General features: G+C 41.2%; 1 protein-coding gene across 2 annotated transcripts in view; it reads right to left on the bottom strand.

Moving 5' to 3' along the window:
- The window catches only part of dlgap4b (discs, large (Drosophila) homolog-associated protein 4b), a 92,136-nt gene that overhangs the window by 5,695 nt on the left and 65,828 nt on the right, over positions 1–20,613 (bottom strand). For both annotated transcript variants that reach the window (XM_063910726.1, XM_063910725.1), the window contains exons 4-10: positions 16,063–17,396; positions 15,695–15,909; positions 13,110–13,260; positions 11,453–11,708; positions 2,745–3,184; positions 2,084–2,175; positions 707–1,188 (exon numbers count right to left, since the gene is read on the bottom strand). In XM_063910726.1, coding sequence (XP_063766796.1) covers positions 707–1,188; positions 2,084–2,175; positions 2,745–3,184; positions 11,453–11,708; positions 13,110–13,260; positions 15,695–15,909; positions 16,063–17,322 — 2,896 coding nt within the window. In that variant the 5' untranslated portion in view covers positions 17,323–17,396. The remainder of the gene's footprint in view (positions 1–706; positions 1,189–2,083; positions 2,176–2,744; positions 3,185–11,452; positions 11,709–13,109; positions 13,261–15,694; positions 15,910–16,062; positions 17,397–20,613) is intronic.

Genomic DNA, 20,613 nt, shown 5'->3' with positions numbered 1-20,613 from the left:
ATAACTGAGCTCTGAACCGCATGGTGGGGTCAGACAGCTAAAGACCTCTGGAAGGAGGCTCAGGATGCAGGGTTCATTCAGAGGGTTTGACAGCATTGCTTTTCTTTTTTTTCTGGGCCAAATAACTCAACTCAATTTGGAAGATGGACTGTTGATGCCATTCATTTTTTGTACCTCTTACAGCTAATGAAACATATTATTGTAATGCGATATCAGTTATCATATTATTGAAAAATCACCCTGGCATGAGTTTTTGTTAAGGGAACAAAGAGGATTTGTTTGTGCAATTGTCCCCTTTGTGTGCAAACTGGTCAGGTGAACTTGTAAAGATGCCTATTTCATTGCACAGTCTGGAGATAGAAACTAGGAGGCAATTTAAGGTGACATTGACAATGACTGCTTTAACTTTGTCATTACAAAGTTAGTGTTGATTGAATTACGTATATGCTATAGAATAATGACACCATCAGTGTTTGATTTGTCTTCCTATAAAAGCCTTTCACAAAAAGATTCTGTCTGCTATCAGATAAAACCTCCCAGAAAAAGAAGTGCTGATGTGTGGCACAAATTTCATTTCCAAGAAAGTAGCTGGAAGCACTAGCCCTAAGACACTCAACAATAATACCATTTGGAAACGTTAGCGGGTAAAAGTAGTCTCTTTCAACCTACACTTTAAAATACCTGTGGTGTACCCTGGCAGCCTTACCCTCCTCTGAGAGCTGGTTGTCTTTGGTCTCCTGCTCCATCTGATGGCACCAGCCTTCCATGCGTCCCGTCTCGGCCTGCAGCAGCTTCAGGAACCAGTGGCCATCTCTCCGACACAGCGTTCCTGCTCCTCCGCTCTGGGGAACGCTGCTGCTACTCCCATTCCCACTCTCCAGCCAGGGGTCAGGAGGTGGTAGAGATGAGGGGTCCAGCGCTGGGTCCAGACTTTCTGAGAAGGAGGAAGAGCTACTTCGTGTGGTGGAGCGCTTGAGGATCTGTCTTGGCGGTGGAGGGGAAGAGATAGTAGTGTCTCCGTTGTCTAAATGGTCCTGTCCAGGAGGGGAGCTCATGGATTGGCTGGCACTGTTGACCATGACCTTCTTTTCAAAATATTTGGCGTTATTGATTTGGGAGATGACAGGGATGTCCTGTGTGTCTGAGTCTGTGTCTTGTTTTGAGGCCATGCTACTGGTGCGACTGAGCCTGAAACAGAGGGTGAGACAAATTGTTACAGTGCCTTTATAACAGAACAATTTCGCTAATTTCGTTTTGTTGGCTCACTGTTATGCGCATAACAGTGGACCAATGCCTCCATTACTGGAAAAACATGAAATGTTTCGACACTGAGTCACTTCTGCTGCTCCATATAGATATAAATAAATAGGATCGATCTGAGACTGGGCTTTAATAGTGCACTGTGACTGATATACACTGATCTATTATCAGAGGGAAACTAGCTTCCTAATTTCATTGCAAATGGAAGAATAAACTCAACATGAACATTATTTCCATGTCTGGTGGTGATTTAGTCAGATAATAAAATATTAGGAGTGCTTGACAATATTTATAACCAAAATCAAAGGAGGAAAAGAAGAGCTAAAGACTGGAAAATACAGCGCAAGCAGCTGAGAGTTTGTCACATAACACAAATGAGTGTACAACATCTATAAAAACACAAAGGACAAAAAAATTAAACAGAGGGACTAGGCTGGTAAAAAAACCAAAACGTTAATTTATAAAAAGCTGCTTCAATCGAAACACTAAATGCTTTCAAAGTAAGTACACATAGAAGCCAAGAAGTAAATCCTGGCTTTGTAAACAAGAGGAGCACAGAATGAAAGCTCCTACGAAATAAGCTATAAATTGATCTCAACAGTATGCAGCAAGTGCATATACAGTAAGTTCAAATAGTAACAGCTCATGCCCGGAATTTATTTTAAAGTCCACCAACACAACACACAAGGATAGTTTTCAGACAAAACACATTCACATTGCTTTCACATCCACAGAGATTCTGGAAAGGGAACAACAGAAGAACAGTGTGTGTGGCTATAATATAAATTCCTCACGTTGTTACAAGGACAGGAAGAGGACTTACTGCCACCCGTCCTCCACCTGTACTCCGATTGACTGAAATTTGGCCAGGGGTGGCGGGGTCTCCTCCTGTGGAACTTCCTGAATACAGTCGACCTGAGAGCATATAACAGTGGACCAAATAAAAGAATCAAAGAGAGTTAAAAATTAAATTAACTAAGTTTATGTCATGAATTAGTGTATAGAATCCTTAAGTGCAGTTTGGTAGAGTTTGTTTATTTTCAGGGAACAATTCAGAGGAAACCTGTATGTTTTTGCTCTTGGCTTTCAATGAAATACTGTCACAATTATACCCTGACTAAGCTCTGTTAATGTGAAGGGCCTGCAAAACAGAGAAAGAAGCTGTTACAGAACAAGAGTTATGGTAGAGGGGAACGCAAATATGCATTTTCTGCCTGCCCTAATGATAGAGGGAAGTTCATCCTAATGAGACCTTTGGTTTAAAAGCACATTTCTGGGCTTGAGTAGAAACACTCACACATAGCCATGCACAACAGTGAATGACTGTTAAAATACCTTTTCCTTGGATTCAAGCTCCACAAGCGGAAAAAGCTACACTTAGTAAAACGCTGCAAGTAAGGCTCCTTGTTGACAGTATGCCCTCATATGTGGTAACGGCACTGATTCAACTGTACCCTACAGCGTGCAGCAGACCCGTTGCCTACCTGTATACCAATGGAGGACAGTTTCCGCCTGGGTACTGGTGCCACTAGGGGCTCCTCTGCCACAAGATTCCCTCTGTTTAATCCTGATCTCAATAATTCATGCTGGACGACTGCGTCACTTGTCTCAGTGGAAGCGTTACTTCTGGTGGGGGCGATTGGATCTCTGGGGATGGCGATGGGAGTGGGGATGATGTGTGGTGGGCGGGGAATACCCCGGGCCAGGCTGTTGGCACGGGTGCTGTCGAGGCTGTCAGAGGAGTTGCTGTGAGCGTGGCTTGACTGGCTGGTGACCTCTGACCTCCGGTCCTGCTGGTCCAGGTAGTTGTCCTGGGCCGACTCTGTGCTGCTCTGCACTGTCACGGAGATGTAGGGCTTGGAGGTTGTACGGGGTGGCACTGGCGGAGGAGCGACCTTCTTACAGGTGGTGATGCATGTGGAGACTGGAGGAGAAACAAAAGGAGGGGGGTGCCAGGGCGAGAAAGAAATAACAACGAGGAGAAAGAGTGAATAAAAACACAGAGGTAAAGATGCTTTGGGAACATTTGAAGGCCATATCACGTCTAGGAAGTGAACTCAGAACAAGAAGGAACATATTACTGGAGATATATTTGGTACTGTGAACAGCTTCAAGCCTGTTTATCATCATTATATAATAAGAGTAACCATATTTTTTCAGCATATCCATGTCATACTGTACATGAATACACAGGGATATTGTTGCTTTAAAGCTGGAACATTGGGGAACTTCCCCGTGAAAGGGGAAGATCAAATCAAGTAGGACATTGAACAAACATACCATTCATCACAGGTGACTGAATAAAATCACATACCACTCTTCAAAGCCTCGATCATGAGACAGGAGATTATGTCAGTAAAGCAATTTATAGAACATCTGACTCTCAAGACTGAATATGGGTGAGAAAATGGAGGAAATGTATCTGTTCCATTCTGCACCCAAATCTGCCCTTCAGCTATAGGAAAATAAAAGAAAGGTACATTAACCATATAGATGGAGCAGGGAAAACCACTCAGACAAATCTGAATGAGATGTTCACACCCATCCTCTCAGTGGTGTAACCATTATTATCAACATTACTCCAATGAAAGGAGACGTTTTTCTGCACAAACACATCTCCAACTTCTCTCCTCAACATCTGCCTTTCTGACTTCATTATTTCACTAGTAGAGCCACTTATTCACTTATCAAATCCATCAGCTAAATCAATTGTCCATGAGGCGGTCAATGGATGCATTCAGTGAGAGCAGATATAAATGGCCCATCTGTGAGCAAGACTTCACCCAGTGACATTTAAACAGTGAATCTGAAGAGACAGAGTTTACGGGCTATTGATAATAAAAATGAAAGAAGTCTCCGTTTGTAGTTTAGGTTGATTAACAGACTTATGTAGATGGTTTCCAATTGCTTATACAAAGCAACAGACATAATTATAATGCAGTAACCCAAAAGACCGTTTTGTTGCCTTTATGGAAATTCAAAAAGTCTCCGATACCTTCAATTAAGAGACCACCGAAATCTCATGCTACATGCAGAGTCGAGGCAGAGTGTGACGCTGGACCGCCAGAACCTATAATCTAAACAGGGAATTTTTTCTTGTAACATTATGAACCCTGTGGCTACTATATGATCCTTTAAACAGACGCTTTATTTTAACACCACACTGGAAAAAACTGGATTCAAGACGCTAGACAGATGATATTTTTAGGCTAAACAGAGAGAAATAACTGTTATTTAACTAAAGCAATAAAAGCTTCTTCATCATCCATTTACTAAATATATTTAACGGCTGGCTTTGGTAGTTTTTGCTTACAAACATCAGTTTATTGTGCAAACCCAACCATACAAAATCAGGAGGACAGTTAATGCCTTTATAGCCGTATAACAATGATGAAAATGTGGCAGAAGCGCTTCTACAGACGCTGTCGAATGTGGAGTTGAACACTGGCCATATTATTGAATATTCTAAGTGAGCCAAGTTCTCTAAATATCAGCTGTTGAGGACTTAAAACTGTTGCACTCAAAGCCCTCAACAGACACAATACAACCACCAGATTTGAGGTAGTAAGATAGTAGCCAAACACTCATAAAAACTGAGATTGCCATTAATATCCACACCTTCCTGCTGTGACTTTCAAAAGGAACAACATGTCATTATTTGATGCGAGGCACGGCATGAAGCAAACTCTGTTTCTGCATTGTGTTGTGTTGCTGCACTGAATGCTGTGGTCATCAAGGATTATGAAAAACCCTTGCAGCAAACATGTGAGCTGACGAGAAAACACTCAAACAAAAGGCTTCGTTGTTCATTGTAATCCTCTTTTGAGATTTATCTCTAATGTAATGCAACCTCAACTCAAATCATAAAACTTACATGACCTCACACAACAGTTGAGGTGCCAAACTGCTGTCAGTCTGCTAGAGAATTGTATCAGCTTGGAGTAAATAAAATAACTCCAATGTCCCTCTGGTCCTCCTCTCAGAGCTTCTTTAAGAGTAACTAGAGCTTTAAAGGGTTTGCTACCCTATTATTTAAAAATGCATGCTATGGCGTTTGCAGTCTGTTATGGGCTCATATTTTACCAAAAGATCACGCAGTCTGTGTCGGCTGTCTTTAATGAAAAGTTATGGTAGCTTAGCATAGTTCAGGCTTTCCCTTTGGAAATTGTGCTTGTTTAAACAAACTATTAAAAACATCTTTATCAGCATGAATGTTGTTTTACAGCAGATCCAATTGCAGTGTGGCTCTGCTGTGTCAAATCCTCTGATATTTTTTATCTTGTCTTAACTCTTCAGCATACCTGATTTTCAATCCCCTTCCCCTGACTTATTTTCAGAATAGAGCTCTGATTAGTAAATGATGGCCCCGGTTTCAGCAAGAACACACCAGAAAACAAAAATGATGTGTAATCAACAGAAGTTACACCCAAACCACACCTAAATAAGACAATCTCTAGGCCTTACATGTGCCTTTATACCACACATATGAACATCATGAAAAGAGACCGGAAACACCCTTTAGGATGACCAGCCCTCAATATAAACAGTAGGCAGACAACACAAACACAACCTGCTCACTGTGATGCTTTGATTGTTGGAACACAGCCTCAGCTTCAACTCAGCCAAAAAGTTACCCCTAACATCCGAAAGATAGATATAGATAGATGTAACCATAGCAACATTGAGATTTCCAGAGCCGTCATCATTTACACGCAGATCTCCTACTCTTGGTATGTTGCAAGACAGAGATGCAGTATAATAAATCTTGTTTAAACCTGCATTTTAGAATCCATCCTGTCGAAACACTACACATGCCACCTGCCATGAATTTTCCAGCAGCTTCTGACCATCCTCCATGCCTGAGGGAAACCTGCTGAGACAGCTTTTCACTGTCCATGTTCCCTCTTATGACAGGGATAGATTCTAGGCAGAATAGGGTTGTCACTGTTGTGGCAGCTATGTGATGCACCGGCTCCTAGTCTGCAGGATAGCTGTCACTAACTGGGTCTAAAATGGTGTGTGTGTGTGTGTGTGTGTGTGTGTGTGTGTGTGTGTGTGTGTGTGTGTGTGTGTGTGTGTGTGTGTGTGTGTGTGTGTGTGTGTGTGTGTGTGTGTGTGTGTGTGTGTGTGTGTGTGTGTTTGGATACCTGCCCTGCAGTTCCCTGAGTGTCACATCATGTTTTCGTCATTCTGAACAGAATTTCTCCTTAATTCTTAATGCTACAGAATCTGCTTTGCCCACCAAAAACAAGCCGTAAAATCATAACTGACAGCTGCCTCTGAGATTAGAGGGGAGATAAAGTAGTAGAGCTGGATGAAATAAATAGGCCAGGCCAATATTATCGGCTGAGTTTAGCTAATGGCAAATCATGTTTATCAGTGTAATATAGTTCACAAAAAACTGCATTTCAGAAATAGTAGGTAGATCGCCTGATAGAACCCCGTGTACCAAGGCTGAGACTTACCACAGCTGCATAGGTTTGAAAAAAGGCATGAGAATAGCATTATTATAGATTCAGTTTGTCTCCCATTGCCGTCAGAGCTGCAACAATTAAATGATAACTATTTTGATAATCATCACATAAAAGTAGCAATGGTTTAAGTTGTGTTATGCACTAATTCTACCAGACAAAGCTTAACAATGGCATGCACATTAAAACCACATAGGTGACCAGACCAACAAGTTTGGAGTTTAACCACACTGCACTGTTCACACGGTATTCTGGCTGCTGCGATAGGATTTTCAATTCTCATTAGTAGAACTGGTGAGGAAAATGTGTAAAGGAATGGTAAAAAAAGAAAGAACGGACGGCTGTAAAAAAACAGCATTTTATAATGCAGCAAATTGATTACAGTGTAAGAAAACCGAAACCAGCTGAGTCCTTATAAATGCCTGTTTAAACGAGGGAATGCACCCATGGCGGAAAGTTCCCACAGACAGATGGATATTAAGTGACACAGCCCATTTCATGCGTATTTTACTCGGCCATACAAACATACCCAGCTGTGCAAGCATAAAACACATTGAATGTTAACCAGTAACTGGCACCAGAACCAGTGCTGACAAAGCCCTTCCTTGAACTAAACACTGCACTGAAGGCAGATATACAACTGGACACGAAACCAAACACTGTATCTCCTAAAAAAGCTGGATTTACGTAAAGGAGCTGCTCAGAAGAACTTACTGTTGCTCTACAGAAGGGAATTTAGCAACAGACACAAGCAGAGGCTGTGTGCCAAAGGTTTTGAGTGGAATCTGGAGTGGGCACTAAGCTCTGCCGTTTTCATGCCATCTGGACAGTGGTTCTGTTGTCCACTGTGAGCCGTGGTTCAAGATGTGATTTTCAAAGCTGGAAAACAATTAGGTGCATGAAGCTAGAGCAGCAGAAAAATGTTTCCACCAGCACCATGACTGCTTCCACCTCTCACCAGTGTAAGCAATTCACAACATACTGATAGATTATGTCTTAGCTTAATACTCCACACAAAAACCCATCAAAATAGGTATATTTGGTAAAACTGTATGTGCTACAACCCACACAGTCATTTCCTTGCTGTTAATAACAGTGTGCTGCGAACACTATAATTAACCAATCACCGTTTCCATTGTGACTCACTGAGGGTAGCACAGCATCTGTTTAGACCTTAAAATATTTGTGCCCAATTATAAGAGAATTTCTATTTGACATTGATAAGAATGTGGTGAATTATCAAACGTGGCCACAACGATGTCATCTTTGTCCATTTTATGGATTTATTTATCTATTTGTCAACAACAGAATGCATGATTTCATTGACAAACCCTGATCACATGTGCCTTTTGTCATATTTATGTAACCAAAGCTGTTCATCTGAATGAATGTATTTATTTAGACAAGGACTATGCATACAAATACAATCTGTTCTGTCTGCTGCCGTCTGGCAGACGGTACCGCAGCATCCGGACCAAGACCACCAGACTCAGAGACAGTTTCATACCACAGGCTATAAGACTACTGAACTCCTGAGCTGTGTGAATGTCTACTCACATCTGTTTATAGTACACACATATATATATATATTATACACATCTGCCATACATATCTGTTTATAGTACACATATCTATATATTATACATATCTGTTTATAGTACACATATCTATATATTATACATATCTGTTTATAGTACACATATCTATATATTATACATATCTGTTTATAGTACACATATCTATATATTATACATATCTGCCATATACATCTGTTATACATAATATATGCATCTGTCCATACCTCCTCATTCAACAGTGTAAAGTATTTAAATACTCTCAATGTATTCCACATATATATATTTCACCTCCTCAAATCTGTATTGTTGATATTGTAAATATTCTTCTCTCTTTTTGCACTATTTTATTTATCTTTTGCACCATGTATGTTGAGTTGTTGGAGGAGCACGCGACATAAGATTTTCATTGCCAACATATACGCTGTATCTGCTGTGCATATGACAAATAAAAAACCTTGAACCTTGAACCTTGAAATACAATAATCTCAGAAAAGAGAAGAGATGATTCATGCCAGATTTGAGCAAATAGCTAATCTCAGTAACTGTGGGGCATATTAGACACTTTTTCAAGTGTTTTAATGTCTGTTATTTTATTCCCCAGGAACAATATACATTTTAAGCTGATTGGTTAAGGTGGTGCTGTTATGTGGTTGGTTGGAGCCGGACAAGAACCAGGAACAATGAAAGACAAAGGGTGAATTTTGATGCTCTATTGAACAGTTTAGTATTGCTTGCCAAGTTGCCTGCTGCCTGCCAGTTGAGTTGACCCAACTGTGTTGTTTAATCAATTTAAAAAGGCACAAAGATGGACAACCTTGCCTGAACCTATCACCGCTCCTTTGTGACCCAAAGCCATTATTCCAACAAACTATCACATTAAATGCTTTCAACAACAACACAGCTACAAAACTGTAAACCCCCTATGTTTAAGGGCACCTCAAAAGGGGATCTAATCCATGATGAAGTCATGACCCCATGTGAGACCAAAGTGGGGCAGCCCTCAAATAATCCCCAGTGAAGGCCAATTTTCCATTTCAGCAACCAGAACAGAAGCAGCTTTCTAAAAATCTAGGCAGCAATAGGTCCATCTAAAACACATGGTAGGAAATACTCAATAATTAATAAAGTAAAAAGAGCTTTATACAGAGCCACTCGAAGAGTAGATTTTAAACATTTTAATAATGGAGGCAGTTATGGAGACAAACATATTCATTTTTTAGAACTGAATGAGAGTTCTCCTACTGTCCTATACATTTCTTTAGCTTTGCTTAATGATCTACATATGTACATCGTACACTTAATGAAATCTGTTAGACAAATGAGCAATTCCCGTTAAATCAAGCTTCAGCAGGGGAACAAATTAAAAACTGTTTAAACAAATGAAGTACTTTCGAGATTACTTTCGTCAATACGAGACAAGAAGAATTTACGCACCCATAAAAACCACCTGCTGAAGTTTAATAGACTGAGTAATTGTCAACATCACGCCCACACAGTGATAAAAACTTGTCTTAGAGGACATTTATGTTGGATAATGGTTCCTTGAAGAGATAAAATGACAATAAATTAACGTTAGCGAAAGCTGATTTAACCTACGATACAAGTGTTGGTTGTCACCGGTTAAATAGCGTCTATTCACCAAACAAGCCAGAATATTTGCAAAAAAAACCCACACTCAAGCAGAATAAACATTACACTGATAAAACACTTACCCTGCGGTCAGACGCAGATAAACATAAAGCACAGCGGTGATTTGAGTTCAGACTTAGATATTTTCAGTGCAGCTGCAGCCGGAGAAGACATTCGCTGTCTCTGTAAAGGCTGAATAAGAAAAGCCGGCTTGGTTTTGTTGCCTTTGTTTGTGTCTCTGAGGGAGGCGTGGTGTCGATGCCTCCAGGGGCGCCTCGGAAATTCAAACTCCACAGTTTGATTATTGCAAATAAGAGTGATTATGTTGCTTCTTATAGGCAATTGAATAACACCGTTGATACTGGTGTAGAGTTAGTTTTGGGGATGTGTTTTTCTTTATATGTGGGGGCAAAGTTTTATAACAGGTTTAAAGTAAAATGAAAAATCTCTATGTTTAATATGCTTTGATATTAAACCGCAACAACCAAATGCAGCACTAATAATGTAGCCACAACACAAAATCTGACTCACACAAAAAGTAGGACCTATGTTTTCCAGCTTTATGTTGAAAAACGTTTAATTCCCCCAAAAAGAACAGAAAGAAAAACTCCATTTAAGTTTTCTAGATTCAGTAAACAAGATGAACACAGCATGTGCTTCCAGTAGAAGACTACGGGAAATAGCGCCACACGGTGGATAAACTCTGGTAGTAATAACTCAAGCAGATGCACACATAAGTATTTTCAACTTGGGGAGCATTCAGATGACACAACCAGTACAAAGCATCTTGTAGGTCATCACACACATTCACAATTCCTCTGCTATAGCTAATTTAAACTCAAAGTAACAACCAGATCAGTTTGCTTCTTTTTTTGTGCTGGTGTGTCCATGACAACCGAAGCTCCACTGACCAAAAACGTCTCTTTTCCCCTCAGTTTTTCTTCATATTGAGTTTTTTCTTATTTTTTGAAGATCTTGAAGTGTGACATTGATAACATCGTTTTGAGGGGAGAGGAGCTGGTTTTCATTTGTTACCTTTGTGTGGTAGGATGCGTTGTCTGTCTGTCCCCAAACGCTGAAGAAAAATTGCAAGCTGTTTCTCCTTTGGGGCTTTGTCCAAGCCAGTGGCTATCAGGTAAGAGCCAAACTGTTCTTTCCATGTCTTCCACTGTGCAGAAAGGTCGTCTAGCATGGGCAAAAGAGGCTGCATTTAAGCTAATGATGCTAGTGTGTGCATGTATGATGGAAAACTAGTGTCCCAACCAGGATCAACGCTATCAGTTGCATTAGTTTATGTTATGTTATGGGAAGTACAAGTAATTAATATCTGGGTCGCTCTGCAAAAGGGGTCAAAACTGAGTAAAAATCATCAAAACAAATAACCAAAACATATATTCACTATGGGTATCATGATTGGTTTAAAGAAAGCGTTCAGATCTCAGTTTGGCAACACATAACACTGCATCTGGGTAATAACTCAGTTCATTTGCAGCAGATGTATCATTTGTGACTCACCAGTGCTGCTGCTGTAGGTGCGTACAGTAGTGTCAATTGGGGGCGGTGAGCAGCCTGAGTCCATGGATGCTGTGTCATCATCTTGTGAACAGCCAGCCTGGATGGCTCTCAGGTAGCTGTGGCTGCGGGATCGGAAGCATGTTGGCATGGGCAAGTCTAGAGGCTCTGGGTTGTCCTGAGATTGGGAACGAGAATCTCTGAATGTGGACTCGGAGCTGCGGTCCTCATAATGTTGACTCATTTCTAGGTCCCGTAGCTGGAGAGAGGAAAGGGCAAGATTAGCAGTAAGATAGAGAGGAGAGCAGTACTGCAAGAGTGGGTTCACGTTGATTAGAGAAGCAGTTCCTGGCGCTGGAGGTGACCACTAACTGCCCCAAAAGTGACTGTTTCTGTAAAGGGGATTCTTCAATAGTGAGACTCATCTGATGGGATACAATTAAATGGAACCACAAGGGTCACAAGTTTAAGTGTGTGGAAATTAGGTCCAATAGCTATAATTATTTCAAAGTAGTGCAGAGAACAGTGCTTCTTAACTTCAGTGAAACCAGTGGGACTCTGCCAGCGTTCCTTTAGGCTGGGTTTCTGGACTGGATGTAAAATGCATTCACATCTTTTTTTACATTTCTAAAATGCTCACAGCCATATCATAACGGTCAATTATAAAACACAAAAGAAATGCCAAGGCAAAAGACACTACTTTGAAAAGTTTTATACTGCATGCTCTTTCTGAGGCTTCTTTTGAAGAGTAAGGACGAGCCTTGCGGATGATGGGTTTCACATTCTGTTGATTGACACAGACAGCCTGAGTATGAGTCGAAAATGTGTTTGGAGCAAAGTTATTTTGGTGTTTCGCAGAATGGTTACTGATGCATATAAGTGGTAGAGTGTAGAAGAAGCAGTATAACTAAAACAAAATTTTTCACCTACACACATTTTGGAATTGTGTTAAATTATTTCCACTACTCTGATTAAGCTCTGAATGAATTTTGTATGGAAAATGCTCTAAATTACACATCTTGACCTCAACAAGTATACATTATAATGCAAATTAAATGCTTCAGCATGCTGGTATGGATGCAAATTAGAGTAGTGAATTCACACATTGGAGACATTTATAGTAATGTAGTGACCTGTCAAGATAGTGGGTATAAATCCTGTAGTATTAGCCTGCACTGCCTCCTTTGACTTGTTCATTGAAAAAGATCAGAACCTCTCCACGTAGTTGTTCATCTTGTCTTTGACCTTGTCAGTGGGATGTTAATAGCTCTTATGTAAGTAGATAAATTAGACTAAAAATCACCAATTTCGTTCATTTGGCTTTTAGGTTCATAACATTAATATGAGATACATTTGGAAAAGAGGGATTCTTTGTTCACAGGAAGCTCATTTTATTACTGTCATTCAAGCTGAATCTGTGAAAATTATACTACGGAAATGAGTGTTAGTAGCTCAAAGCACACAAAGGGGTCTTTGAAACTGACTGCTGATTTCAAAATAGAGAGTTTGCTTGAAGCTAAGTCATTTACATTTCCAGCAAATGTATTCTCATTAGAAATAAATATGCTAAGCTAATATGATAAGAAGAGAAACAAACAGACAAATCAGATTTACCATTTGACCTCTGATAACTCACTTTTAATACTCTCCCTGCACTGACCTGTCCCAAGCAGCTACGTCTGCCCAAGGTGCTGCAGGCCTGGCTGAAGTCATCATCATCCCAGGGGGGCAAAGAGGAGACTGTACCCCCAATGCAGTCTAAGTTGTCCAAGCTGCGATTATTGGAGAGCTCTCTGAGAGATGGAAGACAGCTGAAAAGAGCAGGAAAAAACAAGACAAAAGAGATGTGTTAAGGACATTTAAATATAAGGAGAAAAACTAAAGCCAGGAGTGCATGAGTACATTTTCAAGGAAAAGATGGGAAAAAAACGTCATTTTAATGTACGATGATAGGGAGCCAGAAGGGAAATAAGCATGATGAGCAAAACCAGGAATAGAAAGAGAGATAAAAGGAGGATAAGGTTGTTGTATTCAAGTTCCCCCTTTCATATCCACTTCAATTTATGAGCCATTTACTTCCTGACTCTCTTCCACTTTCATCTAATTTTGGCATCAGTCGTAGTAGCATCTGAGCATGCAAAGCAAATGATGTCGGGCGACACATGTACACACTGCTCCGTGTGCCATCATGGTGCCAAAGACAAAGAACTGGTTCAAGTTTAAACACAAAGCAGCTCTAAAGTCATGTTTTCACATATTCTTTGTTGGCACACAGTGATAGTAACATGACAGCAAGTTGCCATGACATGATCCATGGACACAGATGTCCCCCCATTTGAAAAGTGTCAAACTCAGCTACTTTTCACCTAAAAGCACTGGGCAGATGGTATTTACAAGCTTAAGGGAGGTTGGCAGTTGTTGGCGGCAGGGTATGAATTTGGCATTTTGAGTTGCCGCTGACTTTACAGGCGTCTGAGGTGGGCAGTGCAAAGTCATTGAATTTAAATGATCCAATCGGACAAAAGCGTTTTTGCACCACACTCCTGAGACGCAGCTAATAGACCTATCACTGACCTGCTCATTGACCTGCCCAGCTGGTGCAGAGAGGACACACTGTGGAGAGGAGACCACAGGGCATCCAGCTCCCCTTGCAACAAGGTGTAATCCAGGGTTCTGCTGCTCACGCCAATCAAGGTGGAGCAGACCGGAGGAGAGTGAGGTTGGATGGTCAGGGATTGGCAGGGGGAGTAGGGTTAGTCATTCAGGCACGCTTTAGGGAAGAACTTTCTAAACATAGACTAAAGGGATTTGAAATCTTTGTAAATGCTGAGGTGTGTATGTTGGTAAGCCTGTTGCTGTTTCTCAGGATGATCAGCCTCTTGTTTGGGTTCAATGGACACTCCGACCCTTATCCAACAGGAAGTATGTCCACAATTAAGTGTATATAGTATGCCACTTACACTGCAAAATCCATATTTTAGGACAACAACAAAAAAAGCTGTTTTACTGAAGGTGTTATCACAAGCTTCCTTTGTGAATATCAGAAGTCAATTAACACATTTGTGCTTATGAAATTTAAAATTAGTTTTGTTTGCTTGATCATAAAGATGAATCCATCAATATGATCTCCTATATTAATAATAGGTCACAAATGCCTTGAGCAAATTCCTGCAGACTATTTAAAACAACAAAGAAACATAGAAACCTTTTAGTGTTGGACAGCAAAGGCAACTACTGTCAAATCCTTTGAGCAACTTGTGGGCATTGTGATTGTTACTCTGTACGTGCAACAATTTCAGCTCTGAAAACTGACAAGACATCACCAAACAATTTTGCTTGCATAAAAATAAAAATGGGGGTGCATTTTCTGTCATTTAATGAAAAGGCACAGTCGACTCAGCTATGTCCCACTGTGCCTGCACCACATATTGTGCAATATATATGCTTCATAAAGCATGTCATCTAAAGACAAGTGAGGCACAATGCCAGCCAGTCGGAGAGATGAGGCTGATTTGTGGTCATTTACTGGTTGAGTAGAAACAAGAGTCAATGTCATATTATGTAAACTACACTAATGTTGTCTGTATCATCGTAGCTAGACAGATGCAACTGTAGGAAGGTAAATCACAGATGAGATGTGATAATAAGGCTGGCATGTGGGGGGACCACAGGGAGTCTGATACCACTGTATTCTATGTGCGAATAAGCGCAGCGTGTGTTTACTGTGCATGTTGTATGCATTCGTTTTTTCTTGTAAATGGTTATGGTGAGGCTGGGCGTGGTAGCTTTCTATATGCCCAGAAGAAAGTGCCTTTTTTTCTTTTCTTTGATTGTTGAGAGGTTGTGCCAATCAGTATTCATAACTCAGTGTCTCGGTGGGCTCTAAAAATGAAGAGTAATTGTAGCTACAGATTTTAAAGTTTCTCTTTAATCCAAGTACATTCATCTACAAGTTATAGGATATAAGCTAAACAGGACTTTACGTTATACTTAGAAACAGAGAAACTGATATAAGTAGACTTTTAAGACAATCCAGAAACAATATTAATAATTTTCTGTCTATGAATTAAAAACCTGTATCTGGCAGAAAGTATGTGGTGTTTTCATATCATCGCTGTGGGGCTACTTTGGATTACGTTTAACTCATGGTTTGTAACTTTAACTTAGGTTGTGTCCCTTGCAGTTTAATACTAATATGTACTGCGTAACAAAAGGCCCATCTCTATGTCTCAGTCATCGTCTTACTTGCGTGGGGGCAGCTGGTCGCTCAGAGACTGCTGCGTAGCCCTGAGGTAGCTCTGTCGACGAGCGGCAGATTTTGGGGACGGTTTAGGACTTCCCTCCGAGTCGTCGCTGTCTTCCATGTCTCCCATGGCCTTCACATAGCTACCGCTGCGCATCCGTCGACATGGTATTTCATTGGCACCCCCAAGGCGACCTAAAGTGCTACTCCAATCACCCTACAGACAGAAAGTGGATACAATTAGTCGTTTATTTTTTCAATTTCATCACTAATTACGTATCATAGCTCTTTCAAGTAACAATAATGTGTTTTTTAAACCTGCAGCTGGAAATCTTTTATCCAGCACTACATTCACTTTAGGCCTACTCACCCTTCGTCCAACCTGCAGGTAGTTGCAGGTCATTTCAGGTTGGCAGGATCTGGACTTGAGCATGGATCTATCCAGAGTAGCAGAGCCTTTCTGGATCACCTGTCTCGGCTGGCCCATGGTCAGAGTGGACCAGGACCCGCCTTTCATGTAGTCATTATCATTTATTGCCATTCTTCCTACTCCACCATGTCCACCTTGTCCACCACCTTGTCCACCACCTCCTCCTCCTCCTCCTCCTCCTCCTCCTCCTCCTCCTCCTCCTCCTCCTCCTCCGCCCCCAGGCCCAGAATGTGCCTGGTACTTCATGTCATTGCTGCTTTTAGAGGAGCTGATAGTGTTGTATCCACTTTGGATGTATCTGGACTGGCCCCCATGACTGTCATGTCCAGCAGGACGCCCCAGTGTCATCATGGCCATGGTGTTATGGTAGCTGCTCAAGTCACTGCTGTCCAAATCATCCGAGCTCCAATAGCCTGACATGTTGGAGCGTGGTCTACGTTTGGCCTCTGATTTTGTACCCCGATCTTTACTTTTAGCTCTTCGATTCTGCTTCCCTCCGTCTTCAGTGCTAGATGAGCCTCCACCGCTGCCAGTGGAGCGTCCATTGACATTTCCTTTCATGTTTTGGCTCTCCAGTGACTGGGACTTTGCAAAGAGCTTCTGCACTGAGTGCAGCATGTAACGGATGCGACCAGGGCTGTCTGTTTGCTGCTTGGCAGCAGCAACCGCTGACGTTCGGTGAAACTGCAACGTGCTGAACCCATCACGACCTCCAGGTAGCTGCTTATCAAACTCCATCAAACTGGATGGTGCCTGATTTTTGGTCATATGATGTGATATGGTTGCTGAACCGCTTGTAATCATAGGTGTTCGTCCACTGAGCCCTGCCATACCGATGCCCATACCCGGTCCCAATGACATAGAGGTGCCCATGGTCCCTGTGCTAATCCCCCCGATGCTGTCTCCAGGTGGGGAGAAGTCAGACTGGTCGTAGGAGTTGTAGTGAATCCTTGGGAAGGTGCTGCTGTTGGACAGCTGGTTGTTAAGGGGCAGCATGCACTCTGGTGGAAGGGAGCCTTGGTTGGCTGAAGGATAGATGTGAGGGTCCATGGTGCTGTAGTGGTCCATTGTGGGGCTCAGCAGGTAAGGGCTGCGTGGGATGGTGCAGGTCTTGTGAGAGTAGAGGGCCTCCTGGTGGCCTGAGGGAGGTTCACAGGATTCGGACAGGTGTCTGTTACGGTTGGTCCCCAACCCTTTCATAGTGGCGAGGAGGTCCGACCTTCTAAAAGACCCCCAGGCCAACTAAAGATGACTGATAACCTTGAAGGTGATTCCTAGAAATAGAGAAGCACAGGACAACAGACGGAAAAGGTTTAAAAATGGCTAGAATAGAAGTGTTCAAAACACAGACGTAACTCCACAGCTCCTATCAGCTCAGTCTAACAAGCATGCCCACTTATGTGCAAAACCAGAATGCCAACAGGCTAGCTGTGAGGGAAACACTATGCAGTGATTGAGCCAGCTTTCCACTGCCTCCCACAGAGAACATCTGTGTTAAAATGTTGGAGATGGATGAAAAAACAATGCGTGGAACAATGACAAGCTGTAGCCAGTGAGCCAGGGCATAAATTACAGGAAAAAGAACAATTCCTGGCTGTCAGTAAAATCCACACCTCCACAGTTATGTTGGACTACATGCCAGCCTTCCATAAACAAATATCTCTTTTAGGTCTGATTATATTCTAAAAAAAGAAGATTCAAATAATATGTATTCAAACAGCCCAACAATTCCACTTTTGCAGGAATCAACTCACTTAAGGTTATTGGGTGCCCTTTTTTAAGAAAAGAAAAAAAATCCAAAATCAACTTTTCTATTCTAGAATAAAGTCTAAGCATTAAACCTGCTGCCAGTCAGTACACCCCACAGGTTAGTTGTGATACAAAGCAGCCACATATTTGGGAGAACCCTTTCTATCGGAAAATATTTCTCTGCCCATTATTCCATCTGTTTTTCTCTCTTCCTCCACTCTTCATTCACTCTCCTCTCCCACCTCCAGTATGTATCCCTGGCACTGGTCACTCAGCTCCGGTCCTATGTTTGCATGGTGAGCCAAGGACGGCGGGCAGGCTGTCATAGTGAAACCAGTAAAGAGGATTTGACCAGCAGGAGGTAGGTTGCAGAAGTTGGCAGCGATACCTCTTTGTAGTACTAGTCAAGCTGTGCCAATGCCCTGCCTGGCAAGCTGCCAAGGAGGGTACTTCATGCATGGAAATGATAGAGGATGAAAGCAAAGGTGAGAGAGACTACTGTGGTATTTATACATTGACAGGTATAATTACGAGTGGCTCCTTATCCATTTTGGGATAATTAGCAACAGACAATCTCATTCGTCTCTATAAGAATGCCAGGGAGCTGCCATTTAATTATTTGTTTTGCTTTTATCATTCCTCTTGCACTCCAGGAGCCCCGTTAGTCGCATTTCCAGCTCAACAGTATTAATGTTGGTGGTGTTTAGTAAATGCCGAGTAAAAGATAACTGTTCTGCTTTTGGTCTTGTTACTACAGCATGTGGACCTCTAAGGAATAATGTAGGGCCCTTTATTGCTTTTCTTAGCACTCACCAATGTTTCTTAAATCCATTTGTCATGTAATATGGGTCTTGGCAGCAGCAACTGAATGACAAGTTTACTTTAGCTCTGATCATAACTCAAATGTCTTTTATTCAGATTCATCGCATAATTTGTTGGATATTTAATATAGTTAAACCACACTTTTCTATCGAATTACATTTCGTCAAGATTGATAAATGTGTTTGTAGTGCGTGATAGCATAAAGTAGGCCTGTATTAGATTTAGATTGGACAGGAAAGAAAGATGAATGATATATTTTGTCATTACAGTCCCTGCAGAGCTCCAGCAGATGTGAAGAAAACTAATAAAGTGGTTAAAAACTCAATCCTAGCCTCAGCACGCTACATTTCTTAGCAATTCACCAAGAGGAAGTCAGCTAGGCAGGCCAATGACATCTTAATTGTAAAGCTGTATAGCTGCTTCACCCACCTTTACTGTTTGTTTGGTGTCCTGTGGTCCTGGAGTCTAGCCAGGTATATACTACCACTGCAAAAATGAACCAAAAAGATGAATTACAGATCAACAGAAACCGCTTTTGAGGAAAAAGTGCGGTATTGCCAATTTGTTTTCCTAAATAAGGTTTTCCCTGTAGAGAAAAGTCATTTGAACTGTCAAATTTGTCGTCAATGGCTTTCAAAAAGTTTCAAGTCAAATTTAAAACTCCAGACCCCAAAGACTGTAATATCTCACCCGTGATCTAATAAAGTAAAAACAAAGTCTGGATCGTTCACCTTGAAAAGCCTTTGAATGTACAAAAAATAAATAAATACTGATTTGTTAACAGGATGGACCTTTGCTTGATATCTCAGTGCCCACCTTTAGAAAATGAGTTAATTGCACGTGTCTGTGTCCTGCCAGACAAACGATAAGTGATGTGATGTTGAAAAGCAGCTCACTTACAAGATTACACTTAATTCCCAGCATAATGAAGGTTTACTGTGATCCACTGTTTCAGAGAAGGCAGTGAAATGAAGTGTGTGGTACCTAGCCTTGACATAATGTGCACACACACATTACTTTATCACACTTCTAACAATTTACACACAAAAAAAAAACTCCATATAATTTACAAGCTTGGCTTTCATGCCACCATTATTAGCACGCTGCAGGCACAGACTCATTTAGTGTCATTAACAGAGCCTCTCTGAGTGCCATCTCTGCTGATAGGGTCAAATCCTCTAAATCCTTTTACACCACATTAGCTAACCGCCTCATATCCTGTCATGACACGCCACTCAGCTGAGCTTAGCATACCCTCCTCAATGTGTCAACCAGTACGCCTCGAATGACAGTGATAGCCGTATTATTGAGAGAGGCAGGGTGGTAAACTATACACTGCCACTCAAAAAGTTTTGAACACTTAGGATACTTGGGTTAATGCTCAATAATTGTAGATAATTACACTCTCAAAAGAGAAAAACACAAGACGCAGGTATAAAGGAAATGACAAATATGTTATGACCCACACATGGCCTGGATTTCAATCCCTCTAATTACATATTTGTAGCAGAAAATATACTTGTTCTATGTTTCTTTTCCATATCATATAAGTGCACTCTCTTTAATAAATCACTATGAACTAAATAATACGCTCTAGTCTATGTAATTTTACCAAATTACCCTAAAATCCTTATATAATGGAAAAGATGCAGCTTACTAGGTAGAGAGATATCACCTTTTTAAAGAGGTTTAGAGTAAAACATTTCTGTCTTAATAAAAATACTGATTAATGACACATCTTGAGCCTACCAGTACTGAAAATGCTTCGAAGGTGTTGCAGGTAATAGGGTTTTCATTAAGCAGGGGGAAAGAAAGTGTGAAAGTCAAGCGTGGCAGCTAACATTTATGTATCACGTCAAACCACTTATGTTGGTAGTGTGAAATACAAACAGGCTACAGTATCATTATAGAGGTCAAGAG

This window comes from Eleginops maclovinus, chromosome 20 (assembly GCF_036324505.1).
Source record: "Eleginops maclovinus isolate JMC-PN-2008 ecotype Puerto Natales chromosome 20, JC_Emac_rtc_rv5, whole genome shotgun sequence".
NCBI lineage: Eukaryota > Metazoa > Chordata > Actinopteri > Perciformes > Eleginopidae > Eleginops > Eleginops maclovinus.
This window is presented reverse-complemented; position numbering and strand designations above follow the sequence as displayed.